The 19,714-nt window shown below is 35.0% G+C and overlaps 1 protein-coding gene across 3 annotated transcripts in view; it reads left to right on the top strand.

Annotated features, from left to right (window-relative positions):
- TTLL7 (tubulin tyrosine ligase like 7) overlaps nt 1-4,498 on the top strand; it is a 169,112-nt gene extending 164,614 nt beyond the window's left edge. For 2 of the 3 annotated variants that reach the window (XM_069596124.1, XM_069596133.1), the window contains exon 21: nt 2,352-4,498. In XM_069596124.1, the coding sequence (XP_069452225.1) occupies nt 2,352-2,472 (121 nt within the window). In that variant the 3' untranslated portion in view covers nt 2,473-4,498. The remainder of the gene's footprint in view (nt 1-2,351) is intronic. The other variant, XM_069596162.1, reaches the window with a different exon arrangement.
- Nucleotides 4,499-19,714: the final 15,216 nt, after the last annotated feature.

Raw genomic sequence — 19,714 nt, 5'->3', positions numbered from 1 at the left:
AGTTTTGTGGATAATATTTTTCTACTTTCTAAGTTTGTATACTTCATATTTCTGAAAAATAAATGTAATCATTGTATTTGTCAGTTTTAAAATTGGAATTCATACACAGAAATGCCAATATAGTATTTTGGGGGAGTGATAGTTCTGGAGTGAGACCAAATGGATCTGAATCTTGGCTCTAGTCATTCTGTGACTGTGGGCAAGGCGTTTAATGCCTGTACACTTTGGTGTATTCATCTATAAAATGGAGCTGATAATATATACCATAGAGAATCATTAAAAATAATATTTTTAAAGCAAGTATAATGGTGCTGGCACAGACACACACACACAAATTCTTTTTAAATACAAAATAGTGTTAAATAAAATAGTATAAGTTCACTGTAACCCTGGACTTTGTACTTTTATTTTTTCACCTGTGTAAATGGAAATATTTAGCTCAGAAGGCAATGTGAATGTTATTGTAATGCCAATAATAACTTTTGTTTGGAGATTCTTTAAAAGAAAGTTGGTAAAAGTTACTGTTTAATACAGTTACTATCAATGTAACCAGGATGTAACCAATTTTCAGTAGGAGAGGGAATAACTCTCAAGTAGTATGGAATAGTGGATTTTGGTGAACACCTTAGTTTCCTTTGCACCTTTGCCCTAGATCAGAAGGGCAACCTGTTTCTTACAGAACATATCAAATCAGTCATCATGATACACTAGCTTTTGACATAATAATTAATTCATATGAATTACCCAAGTGATATTAAGAAAATGATTTATATAATCTATGATGTGAGAAATCAATTGTTTCATTATTCATCACCCATTGTGCAGTTTTGATTTAATTTAGCTTGTTGTAGATTATTTTACTGCTCTATTAACATAATGATTTGAGCAATTATTTATAGTTTGTGATATTAAGTAAGAGATTTAGGGGATATTATCAGATAATTCACGATGGAATGATGTCTATGAATATTATGTGGAATTCTGCCATTTTAATTTGAGTACTGTATGCAGTTCGATCATAATGAATTTGTATTCTTCTACAAAATTCATGTAACAACAACATAAATGTAATTTTCCATTGACACAGAAGTTAGTACCAGTATTATTTAATAAAGAATTGGTAGCTAATAATATCTTTGGTCCTCAGTTTCTTCATTTGTCTTTGGATGTATGATACTGTGGCTGGAAGATTCTGCAGTCACATGAAGAAAATAAATGATTTGATCTCTACCTTTGTTTCTTTTTAAGGCTAATTATTAATCTCCTTCTGTTGTTACTTCTTCTTTTCAAAATTTTTTATAAATATCTTTGTCCTGACTTTCTAGCATGTCCTCGTCATCATCTGGACTTAGGCTTTTAATAGTGATACTTGTGTTTGCTCATGTCGGTTTCCTTAATCATTTCTCTCTCAACATATAGATTGGAATGGCCTAATGCCAATCAAAGGCTTTCCAGAGGAATAAGATTATACAGGCACACATTCTTATTTGCAACTCCTAAATCTGAAAGCTCTGAAAACTCAGACTAATAGAAATAAAAATAACCCATTTATTGGCACATCTGAATTGACACAAAGTTTGTTTATATAGTCTGTTTCCAATTTATTGTGAATATTTCTGCATTTCATTACAGAAATATTAATGGTTTGCACAATGCTGCCCTAAGACTCTGATGAAGATGTTGCATTATGTATAGTATATACACCATATTGTCCTAACATCTGGAAAATTCATATATTCTGAAATACATTTGGGTGCAAAGGTTGCATGCAACCTGTAATCATGATTGTTTTTGGTATTCGGTAATCTAAGCACCCAGTAGTCTAGGAGTATAAAATTTACAATTTAGTTATACATTTTAATCTTTAACTTTTCTTTCAGATTAACTACAGTCATAATACATCAATGATATATTATGAAATTAAATGGTTTCAACATCCTTGAAATAATTATTTTAATGTGGTTAGCCAAATTCTCATGTTACATGATGTTACATGATATTTTTAAGAAATACTTGACTGGCTATACATATTATTTACAGAGATTACTCATGAATTCCAAATTAACATGAGTGATGTAAACAGTTTCCTAGCTTGTGAGTTCATGGCTGTTTATGGGATATCTTGGGATACTAAGACCACATTTTGCATCTATATTCAGCTCTTTGAGTGAGGCTGTATGACCCTTTCCTACCTCCCCTCCTCAAGAGAGGAAATCCTTTAATGTGGATTGCATTGTTATAGTGTCATTTCTCATGTAAGATGTACAAATTATTAACCACATAACACTTTAGTGGGAGATATTAATATTAATTTGTTTGTAAAAGTCTAATTTTTAAACTATTACTTTTAGGTATTTACTACCAGGAAGTACACAATTCTTCATGAGAACACCAAGCTACAACTTGAAATACAGTTCACCTGGAATGGCTCGCTCCAATGTTTTGTTTACATCTCGATATGGCCATTTGTGAAACAGAAGGGAAGATCGCCATGGGTTATGCATAATAGCAATTCATTTTTTTCCCAATTTAACATTGAAAAGACAGTGACCATTAACTACTGTTTTATGTATATATGATATATATGTGTGTGGAAAATATGTACACACATGCACTCAAATAACACATATATTTATTATAATATATGAAAGAAAAATTAGCAGGAAACTGGATATAAGATTTAACCTTTCTGGAAATGTAATAAACCATGTTAAAATTGTTTACACAAATATGTGAATGTCTAGAATTTGCTAGGTTTATAATTAATACCTTCCTACTAGAAATGTTATTTTTGCTGCAGAGTATATAAAACAGAATTGATCTTGAAGATCCCATTACAATGTTATTTTCTAGATAATACTTTTGACTTAAAAAGAATTAATAGTATATTACTTTATTAATTCTCTCATATATATCTAGTAGCCATTTAAAATGAAGACAAAAATTAGAAGCTTGGTGTTGCTTGGTGATAGGATTAAGTATAAAATGGGTGTGTCATTACTATAGCACACAGTAGCATGCTATTAATATAAAAATCCCACCTGGATTCTCCAATATTTTTATTCCTCAGTGTGGGAATCTAGCTACTTGTGAAAATGATAATGTAAATTTTCAGTAAGGCTCTAGTAAGATCACAATAACTGTCTAAAATGGAAGACAATCCAGAGGGTTAAAAATTAAACTTACTAGCTTATATTTTTATTTTTTATTGAGAGTCACATAAAGGGAACAGAAAATGGTGGTAATAGCAAAATCTTTCCATATGGCTTTTGTGTCTCTTACCACTCATACCACTTATGTTTTCTTTTTTGAAAGTATACCTCTGATGGGTACATATGGTCAAATACAATTTCTTCTCTTCTTCAGAAGGGGAAGAGCTGATAATTTAAACTTATTTCAATGTTACAGAATGAATGTGTCACATTATTTTATAAGTCTCTCAATTTTGAGACCAACGTACGTTGCAAAGACTAATGCAGAGTTTCGAATTGCACCATAGAAAGTCATCTAAATTATTACAAAAAGAAGATTCTGATTACTAAATGTGATTAGTCATGGATGTTCTCTTGAGAATTTCAAAAAAATCAAAATAGAGTATGAAGTTTTCTTCTTGTCCAAAGTTATTATGCATAATTTTCATAGCAGTTTACTTCCTTTTTTGCTTACAGTTTCAAAAACTATGAGTGAGCTTTCAGTTTTCTATACAAATATAAAAAATACCATGGATATCCTTCGAGACAGTGATAGTCACCTTTTAGAATTTTATTTTAATTTCTCCCAGTAGTTTTATTTTTCACAGATGGTAATTATTTGCGACATTCATGAATGTTTTGCCTCCTTTTACTATCCTGAAAGCTTTTTCCAGTAAATCGAGAAATGGTCCCAAAGCAGAAGGAGAATTGAGAGGGGCAAACTGGCCTGCTTTAATTCACAAGCTGGATAACTGACAACCCAAAGTTGTAAGTTAGATATATTTTGCTTTTAAAGCCATAATCTGAGGCTGTATTTGGATAAAAATAGGTTCTTCCGTAAATTATTGCTAGTTACTGGATTCTTTATGACTACCAACCACTCATATTCCAATGGATACTCTTCCTTGCTAATTGCATCCCAAAGGAGAGTTATTGTGTTTGTGGGAAAAGAGGATAAGGATGTCAGGATGAAGGAAATCACAGTGTAGCTCTGAGTGTTTATGACACCATTTTGTGAATTCCTAAATACGTTTAGAATTTTGGAGAATAAATAATGCTGGAATTGGGATATTAATAAAATCATTGTAAGAAAGATCAGCAAGTAGACCTTTTCGTGGAGCAATTTAAGTCATTTTTTGGGTTCAGATTCATGATTTGTTCATGAGTGAGACACAGTTTCAAAGGTCTGATGTATGATATCAGTCCAGTTTCTTGGCCGCTCACTTGCATTAGCTTAAATCACAATGGTGACTTAATTTGCTAGAGTGAAAAGAATGTCTAACATGTGTCTCCCTAGGAAAAAAAAATATTTTAAAAAGAGTAACTTTAAATGTATGAAAGTACCCAGTTAGTTATTAACAATCAAATTTGATTCCTCTAGCTACCCAAGTCTGACTTTTTTTGAGTGCTAGAATTTTCTTGCCCACATTTGCCTCTTCAGACTCATCTGGTTCTGATATGAGGAAGATGTGAATAAAAGCCATGTGCCCATTATTTATGTATACTACCTGGTACCCTGTGGACTATGGTTGTGTTCACGCTTATTCCTTAATGAGAAACTAAGAAGACTCAGTAATCAACTGTGAAAGTCCCTAGAGGCCATAGAAATGTTTTAGTAATATAAAATATTCTTTAGTTTTTATTATAAATTTTTTATTCATAGAGTTAAAATATACCAGTGTAAGTGATAGTATGGGTCTGACTCTCTTCTAAGAGAAAACATACCTTTTTATCTGAAAAACTCCAGAAACTATTCAGTCTTACCAGAGTTTTTAATAGAGAGTTTGGTTTACTTGTGATGAAAGCATATTTTCATTCTGTTATTAAAAGATACATCCCTGATCATTCTGTGACTAATGCTTTCCAGAACTGTATATGATTGAAGTTATTCCAGAACTGTCCAAGAAACAACCTTTTAATGTCAAATTATCATATATGAATATTGTATGAGATTGCAGATTAGTTTTCACTGTAATAATCCAGCACTGTAATAGTATTTGCTTCATGTATTTTGTTGAAGGAACTATTGTGATTCATATTATGATTATTAGCAACAATTTTTATTTTACCTTGCATGTATAAAAATTAAATTATAGTAAGATCAAATATGAAAATGGCAATAGAAATGTTAGATGCAAAGATCTATACACATTTTTTCATATATCTGAATTAGGTCTAACTATACAAAACTTTTTAAAGTTCTCCCCCTAAAACTAATATGAACCAAACTCATGCAAAAAACCCCAGTCTTCTCATCCAGTACTTATACACAGCTAGATGCTAGTGGCTTGTAGCCATCAAGAAGAAGATTTCATTCTAATTCTTTTTTCATTAGAAAGTATATGATTATAGACTTTAGTTATCTAACTTTAAATTTCATGTTTTAATATAAATTAATCCAAATGCTCTATTTTAGCATGACAAAGTCATTCCACTTAAAAATTCTCTTTAAATCGAACCTTCCACATTACTTGACACTTTCAAAAGTACCAAAAAATTGGTAGTTGCATAAGCTCTATTATTTGTAGTTTTCTATAAAGCATTTGATTAATTCTTATATGTATATTGTTTAAAATATAATAGCAAATATGTTGAGAAGAGTGACAATAAATACCTTCCTTTTCTGTTCTGTAATACTTTTTTAACATTTTGAGTCCTAGTTTACTTGGTCCTAAGGGTTAAATGATAAAAAGTATAAGTACAATTGTTGTGTTCTTGTGACCTGGTGATTTGTGAAATTTTCTTTTATCTTGAGATTGAGAAATCTAATAAAGCTTTCCAGAACTGAATTAGTTACCTAAATATTTTGGACTAGTGCTACTTACAAATAAATTTTGAAAGTGTATTAATCAAAGTTTTATTCCTTACACTGTTTTTTTTCTTTCTTTTCTTCTTTTTTAAACTTCAAGTACCATTTAAAGTTTTGACCTTTGCGTAGACAAAGTCAAGAAAAGAGAAATCCTGCTCTTTAAAATATTGATTTATAGTGGTATATTTTTGCCTCAGCAATAATAAAACTTAGATAAGATGTGTTATTGGATCAAGTTCAGTTTTTCTGCTGAGATTTTTAAGAACAAGGTTGATGTTTCAATGTCCAAAAAGCATTAATTATTTGGATCCATATGAACAAGACACATGGCTCTTGTGACCAAAAATGTTAAGTTAAAATTAATTGTACACTTTGAGATTGTTGCCTTTTTTGGTGTTTTTCCTTTTTGCCTTATTATGAGTGGGTATATGGTATTGAAGGAAAACTATGCAGGTGAAACAGTTTCTATTAACTGGACTGTATTAACTAAAAAGAGCTACACAAAGTTTTTACTTTATCCTCACCTGCCAATTTGAAAACTATTGGTAAAATCATTATTCAATAGGCTAATATTTTCTAAATTAGGAAGACTTACCTTACAGAAGTTATCAGATAATGCTGATATTTCTCTTTCAAAGACTGAAACAACAGTTTTAGTCCTGAGCAGGTTGGTTCATATATTAACTAATATACATACTACAACTTTGAATATTAATAGATTGGCTGAAGATTTTAGGTGTGAAGATTAGTTTGGAAGCAATACGTTTGCTCCCGTGAATCATGATGCAGATCATCCCCATGTGTTTTACTGCCTGTATATGAATGCAAATGTTGTAACAGAAAATATGCTTGAAATGTCAACACAGTGTGCAATTAGTATTGCATCATCATGCTTCAGCATGTGATACCTGTATGATGACATTATTTCAACTACTCAGATATGTTACTGTAATAAAAATGTTTAACATAAGAAAGCTGCATATGTCATCAAATGCTTATTTCTGTTTCACACACACACACACACACACATACACACAGAGTTTTAAGTGGTAGAAGAGATTGGTTCTCAATTAACCAGGGTGATGAAACATATTTTCACAGTAAATTTCTGCTGCTGCACTGACAGTAGCTCTGTGAGGATCACTTTGTGCACATGTGCTCAGTCATATCCGACTCTGCAACCCCATGGGCTGTAGCCCACCAGGCTTCTCTGTCAGTGGGATTATCTCGGCAGGAAGACTACAGTCGGTTGCCACTTTCTTCAGGGGATCTTCCCACCCAGGGATTGAACCTGTGTCTCCTATGGCTTCTGCATTGGAAGGCAGATTCTTTACCGCTGCACCACCTGGGAAGTCAGGGATAACTTTACCTGCTATTAAAGTCAGTTCAAGTCAACAAAATTGGTGTCAGTTCCTCTCTTAGTTAGCTGAAAGGAGACTGGCCTAAAATTTATAAATGGCATTTTTAGTATCACTGAATATGACATAACATCTTTCTAGCATCATTAATTATGACAATAGGATTACTAACCCAAATAGAAGTACATCAGCATCTCAGCTATGATGTTATTTTTTTCAAGAATTTATAATTTTGTCATGATTAAAACACTGATTCTCAATAAGAAGCATATCCTAGTCTTATTACCAGTATTACCATTGTCTATAACATGATTATATATAAAGAAATTGAAAAATTTATCATATGACAGGAACTTTAATGCATGTTACATTATTTTTTTTGAGTTGACAACCAAGTGACATAGACATTGACTTTTAAAATATATTTTTAAAAATTTGTTCTTTTACAAAGTAAAAATATTCTGTAAAAGATTTAAACTTTGAATTTTTTATTTTTTTTCAATGACAGATATACATGAGGTCAATGTGGTTAGTTCAGTATCCCCCTATTTTATGAAATAATTTGTAAGATCAACATACATATAGTAAATGATTGAAAATCTTTTAAAACTCTGAATAAGTCATCCTAAAATAATCTCTAAAAAAGTGCTGAAGTTCCATTACTTTGGCCACCTAATGCAAAGAGCCGACTTATTGGAAAAGACCCTGATACTGGGAAAGGTAGAGGGCAAAAGAAGAGGGTGGCAGAGGATGAGATAGCTCAGTAGCATCACTGACTCAATGGGCATGAGTTTGAGCAAGCTCTGGGAGATGGGGAAGGGCAGGGAAGCCTGGTGAGCTGCAGTTCATGGGGTCACAGAGTCAGACATGACTTAGCAACTGAACAACACCAATAATCTCAAGTGTTAGAAAAATTTGTGTAGTGGCTTAGAACAAAATTATCACTTAGCTCTATTGTAGAAAGTAAGATTAATATTAATAGATCTTTAACCTGATTTATCAGAAAGTTCTCTCTTAATGACTATTCATATACACATAGAATATGGTGATGAAATACAGAATATGGTGACAAAAGTGTCCATCACCAGGGTCTAGTAAATGTGGAAAACATTGAGTGTATAAATGGGAATGTTTCTTTTTACTTCCAGAACCTTTCAAGAGTCTTTAGTGTTCTAAGATGCTTTAAAATTCCCCAGCAAGGGACTGGAACATACAGTAGTTTTTAAACTAATTTCACTATGGGATCTTTTATTGAAAGGCACCTCCCAAGACCATTTTTATTGACTAACATTTGAAAAACAACTACCTAAATGAAGTGATTCACTAATAAAGGAATCAGGCTATTTATTTCTTTACTAAATATACACTGTGGTATAATTATGAACACTGACAAATCTAGTGCAAGAATTTACTTGCACTTGTCACTTGAGAATTTGGCCATTTCCAGAGGACTATTTGAACAAGTATTTCAGCTGCAATGTCTTGACCCGAGAAAGATGGCCATACATGAATAGTCTTAATGATAAACATGAGGTATATTAGATATTTGAAATGAATATGCTTAAGATGTAGTTCAGAATGTGATTCAAGTCTTTATGAGAAACTATTAATGATGTAGGGGCTTCCCTGATGGCTCAGTTGGTAAAGAATCCACCTGCAATGCAGGAGACCCTGGTTCGATTCCTGGGTTGGGCAGATCTGCTGGAGAAGGGGTGGGCTACCCACTTCAGTATTCTGGAGGAGCTAACATGATAAAAGTTTGTCTTCACTGAGATTCTAACGGTACCCATCTGCGGATGATATGAGCTTTATATAACAGACAGTATATTAATACCTAGAAGCCCTTGCTGGCCTTCTGAAAGAATCTTCTTATATAAACAAAAAAAGGTCAATTTGTGACTGATAGATTTCCTACAAAGCTAGAATTTATTAAAAATGTGTTACATTATTTGTGAGAAACAAAATTTATTGAGCCCTTTATTCCTAGCGTGTCAGTTTTCCTTAAGCAGTATGGTAGACACTTCGAAAGCCTTCAGGAGTTTTGTCTCTGTTGTTTGTCCTTTAGGAAATATTGCCAAATGAGCCTCCCTCTTTACAAATACTGAAAGAATACTGCTATTCAGTATATTTATGGAGTTATACACTGAGTGGTACTATAATGACCTAAACTGAACTATTTTATGTAGTTATCAAAAATACTGAAACTTTGGCTTGGAAAGTAGTGTCTAGACTGTTGCACAGAAATGACACTCACCATTTTTATAGCTTTACAGCAAGGCAGCCTATAGTATTTTATGTAGTAATAGAAATATACAGTAAGAGTAAGCAAATTCTAGATTTTGTACTAAGAACAGGTGCAGATGAGCACAAACCCCTAAATTGGCACTGTTGTGACAAAAGCTTTCAAGGATAACAACAAAACTATGTAAATTTAGCCAAGCTCTGTTCTATTACAGATGCTGCTGTTTTTAGTGTTAGAATAACATAACTTTTAAAAGGTCAAGAAACACAAAATTTATTTTTTTAAACTACGATATGCTGTTATCAGTAAAAACATTAATATATTGTTATATTTATAATATATCTTATTTGAGGGAAAGTATGTGACAATGAAGGTGAAAATATATAGACTATATAAACCTGAATACAAACCTGAAACCTAAGAAAATACGATTTCACATAATACCTCATTTTCATTAAATGATGAAAAGGTAAATTCAGAAAATCACTTAGGCTAAAAATAGGTATATCATCAAAACCTAATATCATTTTAACTCAAATTGGTATTTGTTCAACAAATGTTCTGCATCATAGCGTGATGTACAAAGGAAAACTAAAATTTGTGGAACAAAATGAAGGAATTTTTTAAAAAGCAAATCTAGCTAATTCCATTATGTTTTTTACTCTTTCAAACTGAAACAATAGTCTTGTTATTGCGAAACATTTACTACAAATAAAGAATAAGTAAATTCCTTAGAATTAGCTTGGTTTTTTATTTTAGCCTCAGGTTTCTCAGTCATAGATTACTTATATTTGTTTTTTTTTAAAGTTTTTTTCCTGATCACTTTTAATTTTTTATATTTCATCTCCCTAGTTACACTTATTCCCATGTGCTTATTCTCACTCTAAAAATACTAAGTAATCATTGCCTAGTTTGGTTGTTTTAACTAAAAGATCAAGTTCTTATCATAAATGTGTAGAAAGAGCAAAGGCAGATTCTACTTCTGCATTATTATCTATACTTTTATTATCTATACTGATATTTTTTCCCAGCATTTCGGTCCACATAATATCCATTTTCTCTGAGTAGCAAGTAAATGGTTTCACTTCTCTCAGTTCTGTGGGTACTCAGAATCTCTGGAGAATGTGCATCCTGATAAACCACGAGAAGCCCACTTCTAGAGCTGAAATTTCCAATATTGATCTTCTTATACATACTAGAATTTTTCACACCAGTTTGCACATCTGACCGAGGTACTTCATTACTAAATAGGGGATTATAGATTTCTTAGCGAAGGCAATGGCACCCCACTCCAGTACTCTTGCCTGGGAAATCCCATGGATGGGGGAGCCTGGTGGGCTGCAGTCCATGGGGTCGCTAAGAGTCGGACACTACTGAGCGACTTCACTTTCACTTTTCCCTTTCATGCATTGGAGAAGGAAATGGCAACCCATTCCAGTGTTCTTGCCTGGAGAATCCCAGGGACAGAGGAGCCTGGTGGGCTGCCGTCTATAGGGTCGCACAGAGTCAGACACGACTGACGCGACTTAGCAGCAGCAGCAAAGAACTCCATGGCACCATAACACCTTTCCAAGTAATCCCAAGGTTTGGGAAAATAAAATGAAGCTCCTTATATAGGTTGGAGTCTGCTTTATCATCTCCCTTAGCTTCTTCTCTCTCATCTATTGTCTTGTTTACTTTTCTTACCCAAGAGAACATCCATTGCAACAAGAAACAGATGGTGTGAGTTCCAATCCTGGTTCTGCTGTGTGGGACAGGGTCTTCGTTTCTTAAAAATAAATACTGATTTTATCTATGTGAGAGTTTTTTTGGTGAGGAATATAGGAAGCACTAAACTATGTAGTACTGTCATTTTCTCATTGTATAAAAAAGTAATCGCACCGATGATCAGAAGACTCTTCTTTTGATCTGAGTCTGTCGGGGTGTCATCAGGATGTCAGTATCTGTAGGAATGGGATGAAGGAAACTTGTTACCAAGTGGTGATCATCTTCATCCATTCTGTAAAATCACCGATTATGTACCCACAAAATCCCCTCTCAAGATCACAAGTATGTTAAAATTATTTACACAGGGATTTTAGGCTAAGCAAAACCAAAATCCCTAGATATCATTATCCTCAGTAAAGTAAGATGCTGGTTGAAAGAGTGGCCTCAGATACCAGATGACCTGGGTTTCCTTGCCTATGAGTCTCTATTTCTTCATAGTAGCATAAGGCTTTCCCTTATAGTGCTGGGAGGGAACTAATTGACCTAGTCTATGCAAGGTTATGGCAACCCACTCCAGTGTTCTTGCCTGGAGAATCCCAGAGACGGGGGAGCCTGGTGGGCTGCCGTCTGTGGGGTCGCACAGAGTCGGACACGACTAAAGCGACTTAGCAGCAGCAGCTGTATGCAAGGTTCTGAGCCTGGTACAAGCCCCCCAAGAAATGTTCTTTGTTGTTATTTTATTTCCATGTGATGCCTTTCTCCACCATCCCAGAGAAGCACAATTCTGTGGAGATATTTTAGGATTGCAAGCTCCCCAACCAATCATGGCACTCTGGGCCATAATCAAGGTCCTCCCATCACCTATTTCCAGCTTTGCAGTCTAGCTCATTCCTCCTCTTGTGCGGCAGGTCAGTTTTGAACAAGGAAACCTTGTGGCTGTTCAGTTCCCCAAAGATCCTCTAATCATTGAGATCTCTGGAAACATTTAATAGAAGGGGAAATTGAGTTTTCTATAAGGTACAGACTTAAGTATTTGCTTTTTGGAAATACTAAGTATAAACATCACAGAATTACCATGCACATGCCTTCTCTGAAACAGGTGTAGAGAAAAATCATAATAAATAAAGGCTTTATATGGGCTGCTCTTGGAGAAGGAAATGGCAACCCACTCCAGTATTCTTGCCTGAAGAATCCCATGGGCTGAGGAGCCTGGCAGGCTATAGTCCACGGGGTCCCAAGAGTCGGACATGACTTAGTGACTAAACCATGGGCTGCTCTTGGTTTTGCTCAACAGAGCTTGATGAATGCTGTTACTAGGCCTACTATGGGCCAGTTGCCGCTGAATGGAGCTCTGGGGTATACAGAGCTCACATTCCAGGTAGGGAGATGCACAGGTCTCTGCTAGGTAGCACTAAGGCAGACGGGTGGTACAAGGAAGATGTGAGGGTTTTATGTGTGTGAGAATAGCAGAAACCATGTGCATCCTGTGTGGGAGAACTGGGAACAGTGTCACAAGAGAGCAGTGGAGTTAGATCTTGACATATGCGCAAGACTTCAACAGCCAAAAAGAGGGTTCCAGAAACAGGGAGCATCAGAGGTGAGAGGGCAAGACTCACAGAGCTGAGAAATTCAGTGTAGCTCAATGTGGGTTGGGGTATTGAGTGAATGGAGAGAGGTATGTGTATGTATGTGTATGTGTGGGTTGCTCAGTCATGTCTGACCCTTTGTGACCCCATTACTATATAGCCTGCCAGGCTCCTCTGTCCAAGGGATTCTCTGGGCAAGAATAACTGAGTGGGATGCCGTTCCCTTCTCCAGGGGATCTTCTCAACCCAGGGATCAAACCCAGGTCTCCTGCATTGAAGGCAGATTCTTTATTGCCTGAGTCATCAGGAAAGTCCAAAGAGAGGTAAGTTGAGGCCAAATGGCAAAATCCTTAGATGCTGCACTTAAGAGTTTGGATTTTCTCCTTTACGCAGCAGAGACAATGGGCTTAAAAAAAAAATCAAGTAGTAAGAACATGGGGTGTGCAATTTGTGGAGTTGGCTATGCTGGCCTGGTGGAAGGAGGCAGATTGGGTTTGGTGGAAAGTAGTTATGACTGTGACTGGAGTTAGGACCAGAACCTCAGCCGAGGTGTGTGGATCCAGAGTCGAGAGAATTTCTGAGTGGAGTCTTTCAGACTTTTGGACCTATTTTATATGAGGAATAAAGGAGAGAAATCAAGGGATTATCTACATTTTCTTCATTGTGAAAAATTTAGTGTAAAAAGTGATTGTGTATTTAATTTGCAGGCTGAAGTTGTTCCTTTCAAGCCTGCTTTTGTTGGCTGTGACATGTAATTCCATTTTGACAAACAGCTATCAAGTATCAGCTGTATGTCAGGAGCTATGCTAGATATCAGAGAAACAAACGATTAATAAGACAGCATGCTCACTTTTCATGAGCTGCAATTCCAGGACAAGAAAAGTCATCTATGCAAATAATTATAATGAAATGTAATAAGGATAAATAACAGAAAGATATGTAAGGAACTGTATGAAATGCATTCTATTTTTGTTAGCATGGAAGATCTCTATAATGTGAGGGCTTAGCTCTGGTTCCTGATAGAATTCCCTTAGAGGCATCCAGGTACAATAAGTACTTTGCTTAACAGAAAGCAGAATTGATGTTTAATATCTAGATTACAAATAAGAGTATTTAGTAGGAAGAGGAAAATATAAAATCTTTCTTCAGAAAGGATTCCTGGATCTTCTACAGTTTCATTTTAGTCCAAATGATGAGAGTTACTCAGGAGTGGAACTGTCAGTATTTGAATCCCGATTCTACCATCTCCTAATGGCCTGACTTTGAGTAAGTTCCTTAACACAGTGTTTCTCATTTTCCTTATCTGTAAAATGGGGATGATAACGATAGTGTCGATAGAGTGTTTATGAAGACTGATGTGTGTATTTCTGAAGTCATCAAAGAGAGAGATAAAGTCTTATTTTCATTGCTTATATAGATTACCTTCAAAACAGGTGTTTGGAGGTCAGGCTTTCATTTTATTAAGTAAATACCTTATTGATTTGATGCAGTTTCAAAAGTTATTTTTATTGTATGGTTCCAAAATAAATTCTGATTATATGTTGTATTTAAAGCTGATTCTCATATATCTTCAACCTAATGACTTGTAACAGTGCAAATTGCATTCCCATTGATTGTTCTTTGCAGTATGATAATTCTTTCTTTCTGTGTTACTGATATGATGATCTTCCTACTCTTCTGTCAATAACATTAGCAGCAATCTTACATCACTAGATATTCTATTCTGAAGTTTAAATGATAGAGAGACAACTCTTGCTGCTTTAATGGTTATATCTTCTCTAGAATCTTTTCATCTAAAATATGCTTTTGTTATTGGTTTTCATTATGAGGAAACACATGGAAAGATTAAATTAAAAGACAGTGTTTCTGTCCTCAGTTTCTGGTACTATTTATCAATTCCATAGCTCTGCTGTCATTCTTAGAGACATTGTTAGAGCTACTTAACTGAACTACTGCTCAATTAGTCTCTTCATTATTTATATGTAATCATTAATTAATTAATATTATATCCTTTTCAATAAAATAGTCACCGTGAGGTATAATATCATCAAACAGATGCTGGGGGCAGAGGCAGAACTGGAATTATAATAATTAATCAAACTTCCACTTGATAATCCTCCCTACACAGTGAGCTGCACCTAATGCAGGCACAGGCTACCAGACCATGCTCTGTGAGCTCCTTGCATTGCCTTTGACATCTGTGAGCTGCAGAAGACTGATATTTCAGAAGTTAAGTTTTCTTATCTCATAGATGGGCTGTTCTGGTGGCTCAATGAAGGTCCTGCTCTCTGGTTTTAAACACCATAACAGTTCTTGAGGTTATTTCTCTAAACTTATGGGTATGTCTTCTAAGGGAAAGGACAGCTCTCAAAAGTCCCTGAGTATTGCCTTCCAGAGATGAGGAACTCAATCAGCAGATGAGGGGCTTGGCTGATGGAACACCTTTTTCAAGCCTTTGTCAAACAAACTGACCTGTATCTTTGATGTCTTCATTTACATGATTGAACATCTACTTTATTCTGTTTCATATTTAAAATACAAAAGCATGTAAAATGTTTTTTCACTTTGGCTGAGTGTGGTATTTTGGTAAGTTAAATTTCTCAAAGGTTGCTGCTGCTGCTAAGTGACTTCAGTTGTGTCCGACTCTGTGCGACCCCATTGATGGCAGCCCACCAGGCTCCCCCGTCCCTGGGATTCTCCACGCAAGAACACTGGAGTGGATTGCCATTTCCTTCTCCAATGCATGAAAGTGGAAAGTGAAAGTGAAGTCGCTCAGTCATGTCCAACTCCTAGCAACCCCATGGACTGCAGCCCACCAGGCTCCTCTGTCCATGGGATTTACTGGAGTGGGTTGCCATTGCCTTCTCAAAGGTTACTGAGCTCTATTTGACTAATGCAGGTTAAAGTATGACTAGAGTGCCTCTCTGAAAAGACTCTTGATTTGGAAGAGTGGAAATGTGGAAATGGTAATTGTAAAGTTTCTATTCTGATAATAAAATGCTATATGTTGCTTGAGTTATAAGTGAATTAAAGAGAGAAAAAAATATGCTTGGTTATTCCAGGATTCTATAATTTAATTTAGCATTATTTTCACTTTTACAGTGTCTAGTAGGTAGACTTACCCTGACAGGTTCCTTATTCAGTATTTATACTCATTGCAATTAGGAAAATTTTTGTTTTGTATCAATTTATTAATTATATATCAACTGTCATTGACCAATGGAAAAGATGGTTTTGGCACGCTCTTCAGCAATTCTAATGATATGCTGGTAAATACACACATAGAAAAATGGAACCTTCATTTATAGTCTTTGCCAGTTTCTGTAGTGGAAATACTTCCACATGACAGATTTCTAATATCAAAATTATGTCAGTGAACTTGAAATTGTGACATTACATTCACAGTTAACTTTTGCAAGTTGGTAATAGTTGGCTCTGGGGCTTCCCTGGTGACTCAGTGTTAAAGAATCCCCCTGCAATGCAGGAGACATGGGTTTGATCCTTGGGATGGGAAGATGCCTTGCAGAAGGAAATGGCAACTTAGTATTCTTGCTGCGGAAATATCATGGATGGAAGAGCCAGGCAGGCTAATATCCGTGGGGTCACAAAAGTGTCAGACACAACTTAGCAACTAAAGAACAACAATCGTTGGCTCCAGCAGATCACTGGCTCTGATTTTAAAACTGGTAATCACAGGTTGTTTTTTTTTTTTATTCTAATATATACCAATCAATTGGACTTTTTGCTACTACTTGTGCTTATACAGTAAGTTTTCTTTTCAAATGGGTCATAATTTGTTTCTGCAAATATGTAAATGGATAGAGCACTTAGGAGCTAGCAAATACGTTCACCTTTCAGTAAATCAGATTTTCAAAGTACAATTTCTTAAGTAGTTAGTACCCTCCTATTCATTTTCTTTGGTACCCTGTTTATTACAAAGTGAAATTTCCTGGGAGTCCATAAATGAAAATGTTTGTGTGCTCCAACTGGCTTTTAATTCATGTCAATTTAGAAACTCAAAATTATTTAAAGTAGTCCTAGCTATTCTAAGGTTAGCAATTAGCACTTCAATTTGTGCAAATGGTACTGAAAATGCTGTTTCAAAACAAACTGTTTCTCTTAACAAGAAAACCTTTTTAAAAAGTTTTAAAAAATCAGTGGCAATCAATTTGAACAGTACCACTTTTTCGCCAAGAGAGAGCAACATAAGCACATTTTACAAAAATACATTAAGTGGCCATTTTACATTGTAAGTGGTAGAATCATGTCCGTGCTTTACTTAGGAATCTATTACTTTACCTACCTCTAAACATGATGGATGAGGGCCAGTGATTAGTTAGGGTTATGGCAGTTGATGAGTTTTATAGAGATCATATTTAGCCTTCAGATATTTTCTATGCACAATATGTTTCTTCATTATGATTTCATTTATCATCCATGTTTGAGTTTCTGAATATTGACATTGTTTGCCCTGTCAGAAATAATTTTCAGCAGGATGTATTTGCTCCATCTGATTTAATGACATTTAAGTAAAACTGTAAGAGTTTTACATGTGTCAATGGTGGATTTTTAATGTTTATATTGTTTGAAAATAATTAAGGTGTGTAATATCTGACTTTAAGAGAACTGGTATATCCGGAAATCTTCCTCAGGGAGATTTTACTACTATTAAATGGAATGGCAACTCTGAATGCAAACAATTGACACTTGACAAAAAGTGGAACTTTCCAAGAATTAATTGTGATTAACTTTAATTGGAAATTTTGCTGGATTTTGTGGCTTAAAGTCTTGCTGTAAATATTTTAAGGACACTATTTCCTCTTAAGTTTTCATACTTGAGTAAGACAGTGTCTTTAGGTTGCAGTAACTAAATATTAAACTTATATTGCTTCCATATAACAGCAGGAGGACCTGCAAAACCTATCAGTTAAAATTCGATAAGGCCAAATCTTAAAAATGTCAGTGACAAATGATTTATTATACTTATTAAATTCATGTTTTATGGATCTTTAGATACTTGTCAACCTCTGGGGGGCATTTACCAGGGTGAGGGCAGAAGCAGAAAAAAAAAAAAAGGTCATGGCTACAAATAAATGCATCAGTTCTATGCTTTTAGGAAAGTTATTTTCATGTGATTTTAAATTTAGGAAAATTCAGAAAAAAAATACACCCAAAGCATTTATTTATGTAAGACTTACTTTTAGAAGTCTTTGTAGGAAGAAGCTTGTGGATTTTACGGATTCGTGTAAATATTTGCATGCTTTCTGTAGCTTGCTGGTGGGACTGTTGACAGGCATGTGTTAGGAATGTTAATGCCACAAGGAGGCATTGCCCTGTGTCACTGTGCCCTTGAGGTCTGGTACTGCTCTTGTCCTTTCGTACTTAATTTTGAAAAAACAGTAATTATATTTAACATTCTGGGACTAACTCTATACTATACACAGTTACCTCAGAATATAACAAATTTCATGTATTCAGTGAGTCATTTACTTTTTAAAACATATACATAAAAATATCCCTAGATCATGTATATATGTACACACACATACACACATACTTATAACTGCAAAATCCCTATTTTAAAGTTATAGCCTAGGAATTCTTCTGCACATTTAAAAATATTTTACTTCAGAGTTCTTTATATAGAAAATTCCCCTAAAGAATTTAAAATACAAATTAAAAGAATAAACTTTTGACTTGCAGACCCATCAATCAGTCAATCAATGACAAAACTATTAATAGAACACACACTATGTTCCGGGCAGTCTGATAAGTACTGGAGATTCAAGGTAATATATCTCTGCTAGTGGAAGGGACAGCCCACCAAAGTCAAAGTCCTTGAAAAGTACAAGGTATGTTTAAGAAACAGAGAAAGACTGTGACAAGAGGCAGGGATTGACCCGTGAAGGTCAGGGAGGGCAGTGCAAATGAGAATGGAGAAAAAAGAACTAGTCACATGGGCTATATAGGCCATGGTGTGCAGGCTGGATATTTATTATTAAGTTCCATGAGAAGCCACTGGATGCCTTTAAGCAGAAAACTGAGGTGCTAGTATACCTTTGAAGAAAGATCATTCTTACTGCTTTGTAGATGACATTGTAGGATGGAAAGGGTGAACATAGGAAGGATGTTTGGGAAGCTGCTAACGTTAGTAGCTTTCATTAGGATGAAAGAGAAGATGTAGATGAAGAAAACAGGAGAAATCTAAAATACTTGGGATGTAGAGCAGGAAGCCTTGCTGGTGTTGGGAGTCAGTAAAGGGAAAGAATCAAGGATGGTTTTAGGTTGTTTTGACTTGAACACCTGAGTGTATGGTTTATTGACATTTACTGACATGAAGAGGAAAGGTTTGTGGGGGACTGGGGAATATAGAATTTATTTTTATCATGTGAGATTTAATATTCAAGTGGAATTATTAGGAAGATTGTTATATATAAAAATAGCTACTATTTTCCTATCTATTTTCAAATGAGAGAACTGAGGCACACAAAGGTTAAGCAACTAACCCAAGATAATCCAGCTTAGTTTAGTCAGTGGATCTAGGATTACAATCCAGGAAGTCTGGCTCAAAGTCTACTCTGTGAGCCACTTCTCTGTCATTTTGGTGGTCAAAGTTGGAGATATTCAAAACCATGGTGCTGGAATAAATTCACTTTGGAAATGAAGGCAGATAGAGAGGAGAAAGACTCATAACCTGAATACCCCTGCAGTAGAGGTAGTGCAGGAGATAAGAAGATAGCAAGGGAGACTGAAAAAGAGCAGCCACTGAGGTCTAAGGAAAACCAGGAGAGGAAGGGTCATAGGTGCCAAGAGGAGAAAGT

The sequence above is a fragment of the Ovis canadensis genome, chromosome 1, assembly GCF_042477335.2.
Source record: "Ovis canadensis isolate MfBH-ARS-UI-01 breed Bighorn chromosome 1, ARS-UI_OviCan_v2, whole genome shotgun sequence".
In the NCBI taxonomy this organism is placed as follows: domain Eukaryota; kingdom Metazoa; phylum Chordata; class Mammalia; order Artiodactyla; family Bovidae; genus Ovis; species Ovis canadensis.
Note: the sequence above shows the minus strand (reverse complement) of the source record. Positions and strands in the feature narration are given on the sequence as shown.